The sequence below is a fragment of the Peromyscus leucopus genome, chromosome 5 (assembly GCF_004664715.2).
Source record: "Peromyscus leucopus breed LL Stock chromosome 5, UCI_PerLeu_2.1, whole genome shotgun sequence".
NCBI lineage: Eukaryota > Metazoa > Chordata > Mammalia > Rodentia > Cricetidae > Peromyscus > Peromyscus leucopus.
The window spans coordinates 64,083,109-64,102,268 of record NC_051067.1 but is presented as its reverse complement, the minus strand read 5'-3'; the positions used below and the strand labels follow the sequence as shown (position 1 = coordinate 64,102,268).

The 19,160-nt window shown below is 47.6% G+C and overlaps 1 protein-coding gene across 1 annotated transcript in view; it reads left to right on the top strand.

The window, feature by feature from the left end:
* Positions 1-19,160, top strand: part of Frmd4a (FERM domain containing 4A) — a 335,717-nt gene that overhangs the window by 250,037 nt on the left and 66,520 nt on the right. Inside the window, 3 exon segments of the mRNA XM_028895108.2 lie at positions 1,997-2,062; positions 2,708-2,765; positions 5,336-5,422. Coding sequence (XP_028750941.1) covers positions 1,997-2,062; positions 2,708-2,765; positions 5,336-5,422 — 211 coding nt within the window.

Sequence of the window (19,160 nt, the reverse complement as noted above, 5' to 3'; positions counted from 1 at the left end):
TAACAGTGCATCCTTAGTCACGTGACCAGGCCCGCCCTTTCCTAAGGCCTCCCCCAGACCCATGAGCGCACAGTCCACTGTCGAACACACTGGGAGCGTGGCAGGATGGGGAAGCCAGATGCCTTCAGGGACATACCCAGCCGGGAGCAAATCAACATCAAGGACCATCCGGGTGCTCAAAGAACCCATGGCCCCTTCACTTTGTCCCCACCTTGCTGCTTTGTACTCAGCTGCTGTGGTCGGCTCTGATTTTTCAACCTGTTTACGCAAATTTCCAAGAAGCAAAGAGAGTTCAATTTTCTGTAGCTTGCGAGTTTCTCATTTTTCTTCTCTCTGGTCCTTAGACGGGTCTGAGGTATTAGGGTCATGGTCTACAGGGCTAGGAACACCTAACCTTTCCATAGGCTCCAGAGACAGGTGGGAACAGGATGAAGCGGAGTTGGACAGGCTAGATGAGTCCCCAGCTGGCATTGAGTATGTCACCACATGACAGGCCCCTGTTGACTTAATGGGAAGAAGGAAGTGGGAAAAGCGGAGGCGCGAGGAGGTCGCCACGGTGGCTTACCCAGCTGGCTTTAGATAGCAGGCGGCCAGACAAGGTTGGAGGTGGCTGCAAGTTTTGCAGCTGTCGGGCCCCATGAGACCTTTAGTCAGGCCAGTAGAACAGCTGCATGTCAGTGTTTGGGACTCGGTGTTGTTGATGTTTCCTAAGCCTTGCTTATGTTCACAGCAACATCGTAATGGCTTTCCGTCCCCACCCCCACCTCAGGGATGCTCTCGCCCAGAGCTAGAAAAGAAATAGGCTTGAGTCTCCATTGGTTGGCTTGACCACAGACCTAGGAGTTGACCTCATCGGATCACAGCTATGCAGTAGCAAACGTGTCATTGTAGGTGTTATCTTATTAAATAGAGGCCCTTGATAAGCAGGAAAACAGAAGAAGGAAGAGAGGGTTCCACCTAACTTTGGGGGTGATGCATTAACAGTGGGTGCCCAAGATCAGTAAATGAAGTCTTGAGGGTACAACCCTTGTATCACACATGCTCCCCATCATGATGCTCTTATACAAAACTAAAGGAGTCCTCTTGTTGATGAAATAACAGGTGGGTCAGTGGGAACCAAAGTCAAACCTGTAGGACAGTTATGGAGGATGAAACTTTTAAGGTTGTCCCTAGGAGTGGGACATAAGACTTTTTGCCAACAACTGTCCCCCTTTCTTTCTGTGGGCTGGGGCTGTGACCCTGGAAGCTGCAGTGGGAGCTTCCGTTGTTCCCACCTTTCCTGGCACCAGTCACTACGCCAGGAAGACTGTACCATTACCCCAGCCACACTCCATTCTGTCAGAGAAACATTGGCTAGCCATTGTCACCAAGGGCCCATTTAATCTCCCGGTAATTTTAGATGTAAAACCTCAAAAGGTAAATGAGCTGTAATCTCACTCTGTTAGCTAGTGTGCTGCTTTCCCAGTGTGTCCCTGGGACTTTTATTAACCAGGCCCAAATTCCAGAATGTTCTCTCTTCCTTGGAAGCCCTGAGTCTTTAACTGCTCAGAACAGTTTGGCCCAGAGCACTGGGTGGGAGCAACATTACCCCACTGTCCCAGATCCTGTGTTGACGGGACCTGTAAATGAGGAGGTCAGAAGGGAGAGAGCGCCAAGCAAGTTTAGCCACCGCATCCTCTGTGACTGGTGACAACTGCTTCTTCATGTTTTCCTAGTCCATGGCATCTTGCAAAGAACAGCGCCCCTCCGCCCCCAAACCTAATATTATCCAACTGATTCGCAGTCAGTGGTAAATCCTCTGAGGAGAAAATGGGCTTTTCTATCCCCGCCACGTCTAAGAGACTTCACTTGAGTGGCACATGTCATTTCAGGACATGGTTAGTTTCCAGCTCAGCTTCCTCAGAGGTTCTCAGGAGGAGGGACAGTGAAGTCTTAGCTTCTTTGGGGGGTGGGATGCTCAACCTCTAATACCAGAATCCTTTCCTTCTGATTCTAGTGAAGACAGAGTCATTGAGTACTACAAGAAGCTGAATGGCCAGACGAGGGGCCAAGCAATCGTGAAGTAAGTGGTCCTTCTGAGTACAAACTAAGATTGTGTTTGGGAGCTGGAGAGACACCCAGTCAATAAAGTGCTTGCCCTGTAAGCAGAGGGACTCTAATTCAGAGCCCCAGAACCCACATAAAAAACAAAACAGGCATGGCAGTGTGCATATAATGCCAGCACTGGAAGGAGGAGGCAAGCAGATCCTCAGACCTCACTAGCCAGCCAGCCTAGCTGATTCAATGAGTTCCATGCCAACTGGGACCCAGTTTCAAAAAATAATGTGGAGAATAATAGAGGAAGACATCCAACGTCAACTTATACATACCCACAATTGTATTTGCAGATGCGCATATACATGAACACATACACACATATATACAACACAAATGCGCACACACACACACACACACACACACACACACACACACACACACAAAACTGTGTTAACGGGACATACATCAAGGTGGTTGATTTCTCCTTGGAAAGATGTTTAGGGAGAGGGATGTTTCTACTAATTTCCAAGTTAATAACCACTCCAGAACTTCATTACACACAGCTATATAGATGATATGATATGATATGATACGATATGATATGATATGATATGACAGCACTTCTGCCTAATAGCCCTTATATGCATTGTTGTATGTGTTGTCTTCACAGCTACATGAGTATCGTGGAGTCCCTCCCAACCTACGGTGTTCACTATTATGCAGTGAAGGTAAGTGAACTCAGTTGCTGAAGTCTACCCATGCTGTCCTAAAAAAGCAAGCAAGCGCCGGGCGGTGGTGGCTCACGCCTTTAATCCCAGCACTCGGGAGGCAGAGGCAGGCGGATCTCTGTGAGTTCAAGGCCAGCCTGGGCTACCAAGTGAGTTCCAGGAAAGGCGCAAAGCTACATAGAGAAACCCTGTCTTGAAAAACCAAAAAAAAAAAGCAAGCAAGCAAACAAAATTCTCTTATTTTTTTTTTTAGTCTGAAGGTTTTGAGGGGAATAGGAGTTGACGAGGTTGGCTTGGTCAGAAAGATTGCTTGACAGGGGAAATTGAGCAACTGAATTTTATCCCCAGGGTACCAACACTTGATAGAGTAACACTCCAATACACTTTTATTTTCTTTTGTGAAGTAATGTAATAAATCTCTTCTTCCCTTCAGTCTCAGAGGAATCCTGGGAAATCAGGGTTTCAGGGCCTCTCACTAGAAAGGCTCCGTCAAATATAAGAAACTAGAGAGACCAAAAACTTGTGGCAGAATGTGGTGTTTCTCTTGGGGGGTCTGATGCCACATAGTCAGCTTTCCGAGGAGAACTGGGAGCATTTAAAGAATCTGAGACTGTGTTCTTGAATGCGGCATCGTCAAATCCAATGTGGCATTAGCTTCACCCTAAATTCTACTTAGTTCATCCACACTGTGCCACATTAAGATCTCTTTCTGATGATAAAGATTCACACTTTTCTCAAGCCTAAGTTAGTGTCGAGAGCAGGACCACCCAGCCTCTGGGAACTTCTTATGTTCCAGATGAGGAGGGTGAATCCCCTCAGAAGTCCAGCCCCCCAGGCAATGTTGTATAGGAGGATGTGGCCACTGACCCCCAGAAAAGGGACTTGGAATCCCCCTGTGCCAGGGTTCAGCACCCTGACCTCACAGTGTCACTGAGTTTCATCTTGTTTTATTCAGTAAAATCAGTGCCATGCACAGGTACCCCCCAGAGACAGCAACAGGGAGCAACATAATGATGTTACACTACATGTAACTGTCTGTCTGTCTGTCTATCTATATATCTAACTATCTATCTGTCTATCATCTACCTATTTATCTATTCATCTATCTTCCTAGCATGCACAAGACCCTGAGTGCAATCCTCCATGCTGCAAATAAATGAATAAATATTTTTTAGAAATGGGGTGGGGTAGTTCAGTGGTAGAGTCCACATTAAACACATGTAAGGCCATGAATTCAATCCCCAACACCAAAAGAAAAGAAAAGATTGTAAAGAAGTCATATACCCCTGGAGCTTTGAATCATTTTTTCTCCAAAATTTATTCCTTTTGTCTTTCATCTTTTTGCTTACCTTGAAATAACTCCTTCTGGCAAATATTCGCAAACTGCCATACTCGTTTTGAGTTTCCAGGACTCTTGTGATGAAGACATTGATTAAGTCATTCACACATGCAGAAATTAGTTCAAATCTTGGGGAAAGGCTGCTTGCTGTGCCTGGCGTAAAGCCTTAGCATTTGGGAACCACTCAGAATTATCCTCAAGAGAGCTACGGTTCTCACTCAGGTGATAAGGAGTCCTATAAAATGTATAAACAGAGGGGCCCACGGTTTATAATCCAATCCTACTAATGTTCTGGCTTCAGTCTTGCTATGTGAGTCCTAAAAGTCCTCATTCAGCTTTTTTCCTGGGCGAGCAGGAAGATGGCATCCCTTAGTCACTGCTGCCACCGGCTCAGTGTAGCTGGGAAGGTTCAACTTCCGTTCAAGTTTGAGCATTCAGCTTCGATACCTTTGCCCTCTGAAGGGAAGAAGCCCCTTTCTGTGGTCTCCTGGGTTCTCTCTAGGTCTGACAGGCAGTGGCAGTTTCTTTGATCAGAAAGTCATTCATTTTCTTCAAAACATTAAACATATTTCATGTTTTTCTCTATAGCAAGTGAGAGGCTCAGCCTAGCTTTGGAGGGGGCAGGGGACAGGGTACTTGGACTTGTTCACTAAGAGGTGAAGATGGAGGCTGGGGAGATGGTCAGTTGGTAAAGTGCTGTGTAAGCATTAGGACCTGAGTTCAGATCCCCAGCACTCAAGTAAAATGTCCAGCGTTAGTGAGGCAGAAGTAGGGGGAACCCTAGGGCTCTCAGAGCAACCAGTGCCAGCCACTCAGTGAGCATCAGATTCAGGGAAAGAAGGTATCTCAAAAAAAAATAAGGTGGAGAGAGAGTCGGGGCAGGGGAGACAACCGATGCCAGCCCCTGGCCTTCTCATGTAAGGCCATGGATGTGTATGCACACCTGTACACACAGGAACAGGCGTGCATGCTAACACCAAATAAATAAATACAGGTATCCTGGCTGTGTTTCTGCTTGGAAACAGAGCCAATTGCCCAACTCAGGCTTGGTCCCCAGCGCCGTTCACGTAACTGAGCATGCATCCACAATGTTAAGATACAAATTAGGGAGGGCTTCCTTCCACTCCAGAGACTCTGCCGTTTCCCTTGTCATCAGCTGAGGCAGGGAATCCCTTGTTCTGTGTTTATCTTCTCCAGCCCCATGTTGACCTATATTCCTTTAACATCCTAGGACAAGCAAGGCATACCATGGTGGCTGGGACTAAGCTACAAAGGAATCTTCCAGTATGACTACCATGATAAAGTGAAACCACGCAAGGTAAGGGTGCCCTCTTCTGTGGGCTTAAGGCTTTCTTTTGAGAGAGGAATGGGGTAGATGTGAGTTAACATTGATAGCCTGAGGGCTCACCAATCCCATGCTAATGCAGGTATATATAAATTGCTCCACAGTGATCCTTTCTGAGTTTCCTGGGTAAATATTTTTCTCTCCCAGTCTCTAAGGAAACAAAGTGTTATAATTACTTAAGGAAGGGTGTTTGGCTCCATTCTCCAAGAACAGATGGGCTGAGGAGCTATTATATATGTTCCTTTTTTTGGGAGGCTGCATGTTTTGGTGAAATGAAGGAACCTTAACTCCCTTGAATCCTGAAGTCAATCTGAGTTCTTCATGATGGTTTTTGGAGTAAGATCATAGGTCAAAAGCGTGTACAAGTCATGGAGAAATGAAATATAAAAAGTTAGAAAAAGTCTTGAAACTCTGGCAAATACCTTTATAGCATCATAGAAGTGAACAGAGACTAGAGTTATCTGCCCCAGAGAAAGGGAGTCAGGTCACTGGAAACACAAATGTGTTTGAATTTTGTTTTCATTTGCATAATATTTTCCAAACCAGAACAAATTGAAAACTTAAATGGCAAAATTTTGGGGTAAGAATATACTTTTGCACATCTGGGATGATCACACTTTATGCACATACCTGGGCTGACTACACTCTATGCACACACCTGGGCTGGCCACACTCTATGCACATCTGGGCTGACCATATTCTAAGCACACACCTGGGCTAACCACACTGTATGAACATCTGGGCAAACCATACTCTGTGCACACCTGGGCTGACCACATTCTATGCCCACACCTGGATTGGCCACACTCTATGCACACCTGGGCTGACCACATTCTATGTCCACACCTGGGCTGACCACACTGTGTGAACATCTGGGCTGACCACACTCTGTGCACACATCTGGGCTGACCACACTCTATGAAGTAAACACCGTCCTCTTAGTCACCTTCTTCATTAAGTTGGTAGTGGGAAAATGGCCTGTGGTGGGAAGAATTTTCCCTTGATTGACCAGTAAATCATGTCATTTCCATGTGAAGCTGGTGAACAGACGATGGAGTTGTTCCCTGGGAACGATGCAGCAAGAAGTGGGGGGGGGGTAGGGGGGAGTGTGTTGCTCTGTATGGTGAGCTCCAAAGCCTGTTTTCCACTTGCACTTAAGAAGTGACGAGTGCCCCAGGTTCCTGCTTTAACCCCCTTAGTGTTCGGGCTGGAGACCTGCTCCTCTTCTGTGCTGTGTCTTTGTTTCCCCTGGTATTTTCTCCACTGGCCTTTCTAATTCTCCAAGTTCCCTCTCCACTCCCTTCCTGCTTCTCTTTTACCTCACCTCTTCTCTCTTTCCAACCAGCCCACGTGATTTTTTTTTTCTATTTACAAATGACAAACACACTCCCAGCACCTTTCACAAAGTCCTGCTTGCAGCATGTGCCGCTCTGCCTTGCCCTCCTCGGGAGGGAAAAGCTGGGAGGACAATATAGCTTAGGACATTCACAGTTGTGGGTCCCATGGACACCCAGGGAACTGTGGGGAGTAGGCACTTAGGTATTCAGTTGGAGCTTAAGAGTGTCAAGGATTTCCACAACATGAGTGAACCGAGGCCAGTGTGGCTAGCTGGGGCCCACAGCAGGATGCAATCTTTCCCTCTAAACTATATGAAAGGCATGCCAGCTATATATGAAACTATATGAAACTTCTGCCCATGGTGTTCCTGTGTAGGTGTTTTTTCTTAATTTCTCTTAAGTATAGTTCTAACGAAAGTAATAAGATCGCACTTGGTACATGTAAAACACAAGATAGACACACAACATAAATTAATCACTCTTAGTTAGACCTGAGTTTGGCTTCTAGCATTCACAGAAAGTTCTTTTTTTTAAAAAAAAAAAAAAAAAAAAGGAGGAGGAGGAGGAGAGGGAGACAGTATCAACAGAGAAGGAAGGATAGCAGTTGGGTCCCCAGAAAAGGCATTCATGAGTGGAATTTTTCAGTTCTTGGTCATAGAAATCTCTGGGAGACAGCCAGATGCTGCCTTTCTGGGCTCATGTACAGTTTGGGGGTCCCTGGGAAATGAGTACACAAGCTGAATATAAAGTTAGGAACAGTCGCTGGGTGGTGGTGGCCACACGCCTTTAATCCCAGCCCTCGGGAGGCAGAGCCAGGTGGATCTCTGTGAGTTCGAGGCCAGCCTGGTCTACAGAGCGAGATCTAGGACAGGCACCAAAACTACACAGGGAAACCCTATCTCGGGGGAAAAAAAAGTTAGGAACAGTCCTTGCAAACCCCCCTCCGGCCAAGTGATGCTTCTGCTTCATTAGCTTTGAGGGGGTCTATATGTCTGTCAAAATGTTAATGGGGCTGAAAGACAAAACCGAGGAGTGAATGAAAGCCACAATTATGAAATCCCGGCTGCTGGAAGACTTGGGGAGGAGTCCTTTTTCTCTGTACCCGACATCATTAGCATCACAAACCCCCTTTTTTGTTGCCTGTAGGAAATAGGAGAGGCTCTGAGCAACTCAGAGCACTGGAACATGTGCTGAGGAGGGGCACAGACCTGGCAGAGAGTTATCATTGCAGGCTTGCTTATAAAAACTCCAAGTCCCTCCTAGGTACCTCCAGACCAGTGGTTCTTAACCCCCACTATGTGTCAGAAACTCCCAGGAAGATGGAGTTCACGGCTGCTTTCCTGGGTCCACCTTGTCTCCATGACTCTCCACTATGCGTGTGGGAAGTATTACAAGGATATTCACGTGGGTCTGGAGATTGGCACCATCACTCATGGCCATCCGTGCTTCCCGCACTCAGACTTGGGGAAAGTTGGCGGGGCGTAGCTGGCATGGCTGCATTGTCCCTGGGTACTGAGAGCTGGAGTGTTCCCAAGCACAGAGGATGAGTGCGCTGCACACACGTGAGGGATGTCCTCCAGGTGGTAGCACGCCCTCCTGGCACTGGGGCCAGGTACATCTCCAGCACCTTGAGCCTCCAGGGATGCTCAGGAGATGATCAGTGCCCAAATCTAAGTACGTGGAGGCACCTGTGGCAACAACTGCCTCTCCTGCCCAGGCAGCTCTTCCCACCCAGCAGCAAGCAGAGGCCCCCGCTGACACTCTGACCCAGTTATGCAGCTGCCACATGGTGCATAGTACTAAGAGGCAACCTTCAGGTTGAGGCGGTGGCAAGCTGAGCTCTCCCCCTTCCTTTGAAGGGCTAAGGGCTCATCTCTGTTATACCACCTGTGACCATCCATACAAGTGTTCCCATAGGGCTCGCTAAAATGTCTCCCCAAAGCCGGGCGGTGGTGGCGCACGCCTTTAATTCCAGCACTCGGGAGGCAGAGCCAGGCGGATCTCTGTGAGTTCGAGGCCAGCCTGGGCTACCAAGTGAGTCCCAGGAAAGGCGCAAAGCTACACAGAGAAACCCTGTTTCGAAAAACCAAAAAAAAAAAAAAAGTCTCCCCAAATCCCTAAGAGTCCAGAGCTGATGGCCGTCTCAGATCAGACAGGACAGCAGTGTGGTCCTAGTTCTCTGGATGAGAGGCAGCTTGGCACTCCAGTTTCAGCATCTACCCTGTGCAGCATCTACCCTGTGCCACTGAGGCCCACTCTGAATGGCTTTGGAAAGGTCGAGTGCAGAGTAAGATGCCTCCGAGCTTGAGTAGGAGAAAGAATTACGCTTCCTGCTGATAACACCCTACAGTGTACCCCTTGGATCTCTCCTGCAAGCAGTTCTTCTTTCCCTAAGTACAGCTCTCAATACAAGCTATGAACTGCATTTCAAACGGTTTCTGGAAAAGCCAGTTGTTATGAGAAGGCCTGTAACTCCAGCACGCTGCGCTATAGGCAATACAGGTCATCCTGGGCCACATAGCAAGATCTTGTCTCAAAAAAAAACCAAAAAAACAAAAACAACAACAAAAAAAACACATAAAATGACAAAATTTAAATTTAAGGAAGAGGCAGGGGTATCTCATGAGTTTGAGGCCAACCTGGGTCCAGGACAGCCAGGGCTGTTACACAGAGAAACCCTATCTCAAAAATAAATAAATAAATAAATAAACAAACAAACAACAATTCAGTTTAAAGCAGAACAAAAACTTAGGTTTCTTTTCTTGCTTTTTTTTTCTCCGCCCCTCAGAGTATGTTTTATCAGAAACAATAAGACATGTGGGGACTTTGATTTTTGTCTTTTGAATGTGTTCAAAAGAATTCAGAAGTTCTAAATGAAAAGAACCAGGGGCTGGAACCTGGAGGCAGGAACTGAAGAGGAGGCCCTGGGCGAAAGCTGCTTACTGCCTTGTTCTCCATAGCTTGCTCAGGCTGCTTTCTTTTCTTTTATATATATATGTATTTTATTTTACAATACCATTCAGTTCTACATATCAGCCATGGGTTCCCCTATTCTCCCCCCTCCCACCCCTTCCCCTTACCCCCAGCTTACCCCCCATTCCCACCTCCTCCAGGACAAGTCCTCCCCCGAGGACTGCGATCAACCTGGTAGACTCAGTCCAGGCAGGTCCAGTTCCTTCCTCCCAGACTGAGCCAAGTGTCCCTGCATAAGCTCCAGGTTTCAAACAGCCAACACATGCAATGAGCACAGGACTTGGTCCCACTGCCTAGTTGCCTCCCAAACTGTTCAAGCCAATCAACTGTCTCACCTATTCAGAGGGCCTGATCCAGCTGGGGGCCCCTCAGCCTTTGGTTCATAGTTCATGTGTTTCCATTCATTTGCTCAGCCTGCTTTCTTATACAGCCCAGGACCACCTGCCCAGGGATGGCACGGCCCACCATGAGCTGGGCCTCCTTTACCACTCATTAATCAAGAAGATGCCCTACAATCCTGCCTATAGGCCATCCAGAGGTGGTTTCTCATCTGAGCCTCCATCTTCCCAAATAACCCTAGCTGGTGTTAAGGTGACAAAAATACTAACTAGCACAGATGCCAGCACAGATTAGTCCTCCCAAGGCCCTGGAGCGGAAACAAGCAGGATTTTAAAGTGAACGCACTCTATCATAGGTGTACACTCCCCGCTGCGATGCCCCGGCTTGTATACATGATAGTTTCTGAGAGCACATTATACCATGTTGTATGAGCCTTTACGGAGGCCCTCCATGCACTCTGAGGGAATACTGCTTACAGCCTTCACCCGGTGAAGTTTTCCCTCCTAGCCTCAGCCTGCCTCCCAGATTCTCAGCTCCTGTCAATACTCACATACCACATACCGTAGCTTAGAAATGGCCCTTTGGCTGCTGGTCCTCTCTTTGCTCAGTCCGCAGTAGTCCTGTTCGTCTTTACATACATTAATGTAGAATCAGAGCAGGAGGGGATCTCTCTCTCTCTGTCTCTCTCTCTCTCTCTCTCTCTCTCTCTCTCTCTCTCTCTCTCTGTCTCTCTGTTTGTCTGTCTGTCTCTCTCTGTCTCTGTCTCTGTCTCTCTCTCTCTCTCTCTCACACACACACACACACACACACACGCACGCACGCACGCACATGCACACGCACACTTCTGTCTTAGTTTAGCAATGAATAACGAATGGGAAGACCATGGTGGCCAAGGAAGAAAAATCCTGCTTCTCCGTAGGTTATTGTCTCCTGTTTCATCCCAGTTGCTGACTACCTTTAACATGTGTGCACACCCAGTTGCCAATCACCTTTGACATGTGTGCACACGTGTGTAGAAATAACTCACTGCCTAGGTGCTCATGTCCTAAATTAGAACCTTCTTGGCCGCAGGGATTGATGGAATAGTACCCAGTGGATGCTTGGGCCCTTGGGGTCAATCTCAGGTTACATCTTAGTTTGCACTTGTGGTCAATCACTGAGACTTAGTACATCAAATCCTGCAAACTGCCCAGCAGCCACGACATTGGCTGTCCTACACATTCTGCCAATTATGCTAGTACGAGCAAGAGTATTTTGTCTCTTTCCTGAAGCCTTTGAATGCAAAGTAAATGTCATTTACTGGAGGGCCCTACTGAGTCAACCTGAGAGAACCAGGGTCTTACAGCGGCACCTAACTAGATCTGTCTCACAAGGGGCTCCCTCTGTAGGGTAGGGCCCCACATTCCTTAGATCAAAGCCTGAGGAAATAACAGCTGCTTTAATCTCTGTGACCATCATCACTCCTTCTCTGTCAAGGAGGTGTGGGTGGCTGTCTTCCCTACCAGGGTGACTCAATTCCCTATCAGTACCAGGATTCTGGGTGAAATCCGTCTGTTTTACAACCTTCAGACCTGTGGACAGACTGACCAGTCTGACTTCTGGTCATCAGAGGCACGATAAGCAGAAAACAGAAAAAAAAATGCTTACTCAATGGGCCTTTGAGAAAGTTAGACCAGCTTGAAACGTGTGACTCACAAGGACCTCCCAATAGAATCTTGTTCAATATCCATAAATCAGCACTCGGCGTTTCTACTCCCAAGCTAGCTTGGATTGAATGAAAGCTATCCTTTGGGAAGGACTGTTACACATTCAGTAGGCAGCATTTCTTATTTATTGGATGTGCACTTAGGGGGCCTTTTATGTGTGCTTAGATGTACAATTAGGAGTGCTTTAGCATCCCTTCTGAGGCATTAGGAAAAGGAACCAGAGTAACTGGCCAGCCTCTGAGCAGCTAGTGTGGCTTCTTGATTCCTGAGAGTATTTCAGAGACAGGCCAATGGCTCCAGAATTTGATGCATTCCTGTCACCTCCCCCTGATGAGTAAAGACATTTTTTTTTAATTCTATGAGATGATGAGACAGGAAGGGAAAATAATATTTACAGGAAATGTTCCATTAACTCTGAGCTAACTCCCAGCGGCATGGCCCTACTCAATTACTCAGTGCGATAAGAACGCTGTTCCTTGCTGACTTGGTCCAGCTTCAGTTTGGGCACCTTTGACTCATTTGCTGGCTACAGAGCCCTCTGACTTGCCTGGCCCTGGCTGGGTGCCTCGCTTCTTCCAGCTTGTCTGTTCTCCTTGGAAACCACACCCTCTCTCCATGCCAGAGGAAACGCTACTTAATGTGTTTAGCATTCTTAGCATTTTACAGCCTCTGCTCCTTGGTGGTACAGGATCAAAGAACCACCTCTTAGCACTCCTTCAGATCACAATGTGGGATGAGTGGAGCTGCAAAGGTTCAGTGCCTGTGGGTGACAGGTCCTTGCAGAGGGTCCTTAATGCTGGGGAGCAGGTACTCGGGGCGGGGATGTCAGAAAAGAGCACAAGAAGTTACCAGAATGACTCCCCAGTCTAAGCATAGTGGATCATGCCTGTAACCCCAGCTGAAACCTGGAGTTCCAGGCCAGCCTTGGCTATATAGCAAGACCCTGCTTCAATCAAGGGCTGGAATGTAGCTCAGTAATTGTGTGCTTGTCTGGCATGGACACACACACACACACACACACACACACACACACACACACACAGTGCTTTGTAAACCAGTGACCTCCATATCCACTCAGAGCTCCAAAGTAAAGGGTGGGAATTTGGATGCCGTTTGCTCACTCCTGGTGGGTGGCGGGGGTGGGGAGGCTGTGACATATTTAACCTCTCTGCCTCTCTTTTTATCTGTGAAAAGGAGACTGACAGACAGACAGGATGGATATAACTTAGTTTTCTCTACTTTGAGTAAGTTCACTCCTCCAAGAGTCTCCCTCTGTCAAGATAAGAGAGCATCTGCCCTTGACATAGCCAGTATCATTAGAGTCTTTTATACTGAACGAGAGAGGCCGAGGAAGCGCAAACAATGTCCCTTTGTTAAGAGGAGGTTTCTTCCTTGGTTATTGAGTCTGGGAACCCAGGGTCCCTCTGTTCCCACAGGTTCCTGGGGAGACCATTCTGAGCATGCCAGGCTTTCAAGGGCACGAGCTCATATTCCAGTCTCTTCTGGGAATCTCATGTTCCTGTCAGACTGTCACCTTTGAGGAAAAGCGCATTTGTCTGTGAGCAGGGAAAATCAACACTGTATCACATAGGTGGATGATTTTGTTTTGTGTCTGTTTGTTGTTTGTTTGGAGGTAACATCTTACTAGATAACCCAGGCTGGACTTGAACTCAACTGCATAGGCCAGGCTAGCCTCAAATTCTAAATCATCCAGTCTCACACTCCCATGTAGCTGCGATTACAACCTTATTCCACCAAACCTGGCTCTAGGGGTGTGTGTGTCTGTCTGTCTGTCTGTCTGTCTCTGTGTCTGTGTGTGTTTGTGTCTGTCTGTGGGGTGTGTGTGTGTGTGTGTGTGTCTGTGTTTGTCTGTGTGGGGTGTGTGTCTGTGGGGGGGGTGTCTCTGTGTGGGGGGGGGGTGTCTGTGTGTGTGTCTGTGTGTATGTGAGGTGTGTGTCTGTGTCTGTGTGGGGTGTGTGTCTGTGTCTGTGTGTGTGTCTGTCTGTGTGGGGTGTGTATCTGTGTGTGTGTGTGTCTGTGTCTGTGTGGGGTGTGTCTGTTGCTGTGTGAAGTGTGTGTCTGTGTCTGTGTGGGGTATGTGTCTCTGTGTGTGTCTGTGTGTTTCTATGTGTCTGTGTGTTTCTATGTCTGTGTCTGTGTGGGGTGTGTGTCTGTGTCTGTGTGTGTCTGTGTGGGGTGTGTGTCTGTGTCTGTGTGTGTCTGTGTGGGGTGTGTGTGTGTCTGTGTGGGGTGTGTGTGTATGTCTGTGTGGGGTGTGTGTGTGTGTGTGTGTGTCTGTGTCTGTGTCTGTGTGGTGTGTGTGTATGTCTGTGTGGGGTGTGTGTATGTCTGTGTCTGTGTCTGTGTCTATGTGGTGTGTGTGTATGTCTGTGTGTGTGTCTGTGTGTGTGTGTCTGTGTGTGTGTGTGTATGTCTGTGTCTGTGTCATGTGTGTGTATGTCTGTGTGTGTCTGTGTGTCTGTGTGGTGTGTGTGTGTGTCTGTGTATGTCTGTGTGGTGTGTGTGTGTATGTCTGTGTGTGTGTGTCTGTGTGTGTGTCTCTGTGTGGTGTGTGTGTGTCTGTGTGGTGTGTGTGTATGTCTGTGTGTGTGTCTATGTGGTGTGTGTGTATGTCTGTGTGTGTGTGTCTGTGTGGTGTGTGTGTGTATGTCTGTGTGTGTGTGTACATGTATGTGCCAGAGGACAGCCTCGGGTGTCATTCCTCAGGCACTTAGCCTTTTTCTTTTGAGTCAGAGTCCCTCACTGACCCAGAATTCCCCACAGAAGCTAACCTGGCCCGCAAGCCTTGCCTGCCTTGCCTCCACACTGCTGAAATAAGCGCGCACTACACTACCACACCTTGATTTTTTTTTCCACATGGGTGCTGGGGATCAGACTCAGGTTCTCAGGTTTGCCAGGCAAGTACTTCAGCAAACCTGCTATCTCCCCAGACCGAGAACACCAATTTCCAGACAGATTGGCCCCACATCTACCTTTAACTGTTCTCCACCTGAACCAGTGCCCAAGCCAGATCTGATCAGATGGCCGGGGCACTTTTCTTCCCCAGCTCTTACGTCTGTTGTGGCATGTGTCTTCCTGACTTCATCCTCTTCCTACGTCTAGTCTCCCAGCCATCTTTTCCTCCCTGGCCCTATACAGTGCATGCTCCAACACTCAGAAAGGCCATATAAATAGCCACATTGATGGTGTGGACAGTAGGGGTCAAACGGGACACTGGGTATTTATAACACTCAAATAAACACCCAGCCCGACAACATAGCAGCGCCCTTGAGACGGACGAGCTTCTGAAGAACTCTGCAGACTGATTCCCACTACTCTAGGAGCCCTGTTGACCCTGGATGCAATTTGAAGAAGTAAATCAAAACCAAATGCTATCGTTGGCTCCCAGATCGTTGCAGGGGAGCATTCGGTAGCCCCACTCATGCCAAAAGAACCACAAACCAGTAGTAACTCCTGAACTTTGTTTCTCTGGCTTCAAAACCAGTGACTTTTCATGGAACAACAAGAACATCAAACCCACAAGGGCACAGCTCTTTTATCTCACACCATTACTTTGTGTGTCTTTTCTGCCCCTTGATAAAGCCGCAGGCAGCCTCAGGCTCTTCTGGTCATTCCCACATAGTCAAAGTCACCCAGCCACTTTAAACAGCAAAACAAGATTCTGTCAAGACAGTAATGGGACTGGAGAGATGGCTCTGTGGTTAAGAGTGCTTGCTGCTCTTGCCCAGGACCAAAGTTCAGTTCCCAGAACCTTGTCAGGTGGCTCACAACCACCTGTAACTTTAGCACCGGGAAATCTCTTCTGACAGCCTCTTCTGACTTTCCCAAGTACCCACACATATGCACAGACATAGACACGCAAACATAAATAAAGTAAAACTGGTGTTTTTTTAAAGGAATTAGCATGTTCAGTCTTAAGAGACAATAGAAATTGTTTGTCAGCTTTGGGGTATTATAACAAAACACCTAACATTATCAACTTATAAAGATGAAAGGTCATTTGGGCTTACAGCTTTAGAGGTTCTAGGCCATGATCAGTTGGTCCTTGCTTTGAAACCTGTTGCAAGACAAAAACCATGGTAGGAAGTACATGGCAAAGCAAAAAAAAAAAAAAAAAAAAAAAAAAAAAAAAAAAAAATCAGCAACCTCATCCACAAGAAACAAGAAAAGAAAGAGAAAGGGCCAGGATCCCAAAATCCTCTTCAGGGGCGTGTCCCCAGTGACCTAATGACGTCCCATAGTATTTCCCCTTCTAAAGATCTCACAGCCATCTTCCCAATGATACCACCCTGGTGACCAAGGCTTTAACACATGGGCTAGTGAGGGACATTCAATATCCAAAGTACAAAGCAGGTGAGGAGGCTTAGTAGATGAAAGTGTTTGCAACCAAGTCTAATGACCTGAGTTCAATCCCCGAGACCTACATGGTAAAAAGAGAGAACTAACTCTTGTAAGTTTCCCTCCCTCTCCCTCTCTCTCTCTCTCTCTCTCTCTCTCTCTCTCTCTCTCTCTCTCTCTCTCTCTCACACACACACACACACACACACACACACACACACACACACATAAATAAATTAGTAGAAAATAGATACATGAATAAATAAAATTTTAAAAACATAAAGATCCAATGTATAGTAGCTTCAATCTTGACGTTCAGTCTCCACCCTCCTCTACTTCACCTGACTTCTGACGGGGACCCTCCAAACTCTCCAGGTGATTGTCATAAGCCCTGACTCTCTAGGTTTGTGTAGATGGGTGGGCCTTTCTCGCCTGCTCCCTGTGGGAAGCAGACTGCTCACAGCACGTCTTTCTCCCAAGATCCTCCCCTGTAATGATGTTCTCTCAGTTTCTACCTGCATGGCACACTGCAAACTGTGAGTAAAGAATTTAAGGATCATCTAAGCATAAGATTTTATGTGCCATTAATATGTGTGCGCCTGCTTGTACACATGTGCATGTGAAGGCTGGGGAGCAGCTTTGGCCACCCCCTTTGAGGTAGATTCTCTTATTGGCCTGGAACTCACCAGTTAGGTAAGACTGGTTAGTCAATGAACCCCAAGGACCCCCCTGCCTCCGTCTCCCTAGCCCTAGGATTTCAAGTGTGCATCACCATGCCTTGCATTTTCTGTGGGTGCTGAGAATTGAACTCGGGTCCTTGTGCTTTCGAGGCAAGCACTATCAACTGGGCCATCTAGCCTCTAAGGTCTTAAAAGTTCCAACAAAATCCGTACAACACAAGTAACTGTGTTGCAGCTTTCATTGCACAGCTCAGTGTGACCCGTCTCAGAATTCTTCCTATATTCCAGACCTAGGACTTCATACCCATTTCCCTGTAGGGCCCTGTCTCCTCTCCCGGAGTCTCCGGCTGCCATCTCTCCACTTCTATCACTTCGACTCCTCTGGTTGGTTGCCTGTAGTTGTCATTGGGTGAGCATACCAACCCCAGAACACACTTCAGAGTGAGAAGGGGCCCCGGGTAGGTAATAATTACGCCACGATGTCAGAACCAAGGCCCATGTCACCCCACTGAGCCTGTGGGTGACCTTCCTACCCAGCTCGTGGCCTCTCCTGTCTGTGGCCTCTCCTGCCTGATGATCAAATCACGAGTCTCTTATGTAGGACAGCTCATCTTGAAGTCTCAGGAGGGACTTTCATTTTACTTATCCTTGGTTCTAGGGTCCAGTGGCCAAGGTTACTGCAGATAGTAAAATCTAGGACAAGCCTGTGTGGGGTTAATGACTGGAGATTTCTAGGGGCTCTGTCCGGTGAAGCAGACTATTTAACAGCCTGGTTATCCCCCCCTTAGCATTGCCCACAGGTGCCTCTGCTCCCTAAACCTCCCCACCAGTCCTCTCGATCATTCTGGAAGGTGTATACTGGCATCTTTTAGCTCACGTGCCCCTGTGCCCGCTGGTATGTACCCAGCCTGGTTGTGGTGGCTTTTTATGTTCTGGCCTTTAACAAGAGGGCAAAGCACCAGGGGGGCTCTGGACTCCAGGCTCCGGAGGTGCTCACGTTGGACTGGAAACCCAGCACCGGCCCTACCTTAGGAAGCCGTCAGGGTCACAGCTGAGTGAGATTCCTGTGCACCTGTGTGTTTCTAATCACCTAATTGACTTTATGTTTGACATTTGGAAACCCATTGAAAATCAAAAAACAGAACTGGTCCCTGGCCAGACTTCTCACTGGCAGGGTGACAGTCGTGAGCTGCAGAGAACAGCAAGTACCCGGAGGTGCTACTGCCCTGGTTGCTCAAGGGCTCAGGAAGGTGACTCATCCATAAAGTCCCCCCAGCAAATGAGAGAAGGGGATCCCCACAGCAACAAGGAAAGATTCTTATCGAAAAGAGGCACTGCCAAGAGTAAGGGGGTTCTAATTGTTTGTTTGTTTGTTTGTTTGTTTGTTTGTTTGTTTTGAGATAGGGTTTCTCTGTGTAGCTTTGGAGCCTTTCCTGGAACTCTCCCTGTAGCCCAGGCTGGCCTCAAACTCACAGAGATCCGCCTGGTTCTGCCTCCTGAGTGCTGGGATTAAAGGCGTGCGCCACCACTGCCCAGCAGGGGAGCTTCTATTTTATAGTGAGCTGCTGGGTCCTTTCATGCAATTAGCCTTATGGAGGTCTCACACACACACACACACACACACACACTACAGTGCATTAGACCTAGGGCTTTCTCCATGCTAGACGAGTACTCTGAGTCTATGAGCTACATTTCCAGCACTCATTCATCCTCTCCCTCTCCCTCTCCCCCTCTCTCCAGTCCTCCCTTCCTCCCTCCCTCCCTCCCTCCTTCCCTCTCCCCCAGCTTTAATATGGGTGCTGGGGATCTGAACTCAGGTCCTCATATTTTCCCAGCAAACACTTTACATTACCAAATGAACAAATGAACCATCTCCCCAGCCCAGGAGTCTATTCCTTTTTATAGCAGAATGATATTCTTTGGCTGTTAATTCTGCACTGGCATACAACACACATACACACACACACACACACACACACACACACACACACACACACACACACATACACTGTGTATGTGTGTGCATACAGATGTTAGTATCTGCTCAGTCCTTCATAGAGCTCATAGCCAGCCACTTTTGTAACGGTGCCAACACTTCTCCTGCCCCCTCTGCTTGGGTTACATTTGTCCCTGGGACCTGTTATCCTTTGACTGGTTGTGCCCTGTGGTTTGTGCCCCATGGTTTGTGTGTTGATTTCTTATTTGTTTACCTCTTGCCTCAGAAAAATACACAGGCCACTTATTCTACTAGTACTTCATACAAGTGTCTGATGGGCAGCAGATACTCAACAAATAAAAGATATTGAACACCATGCCT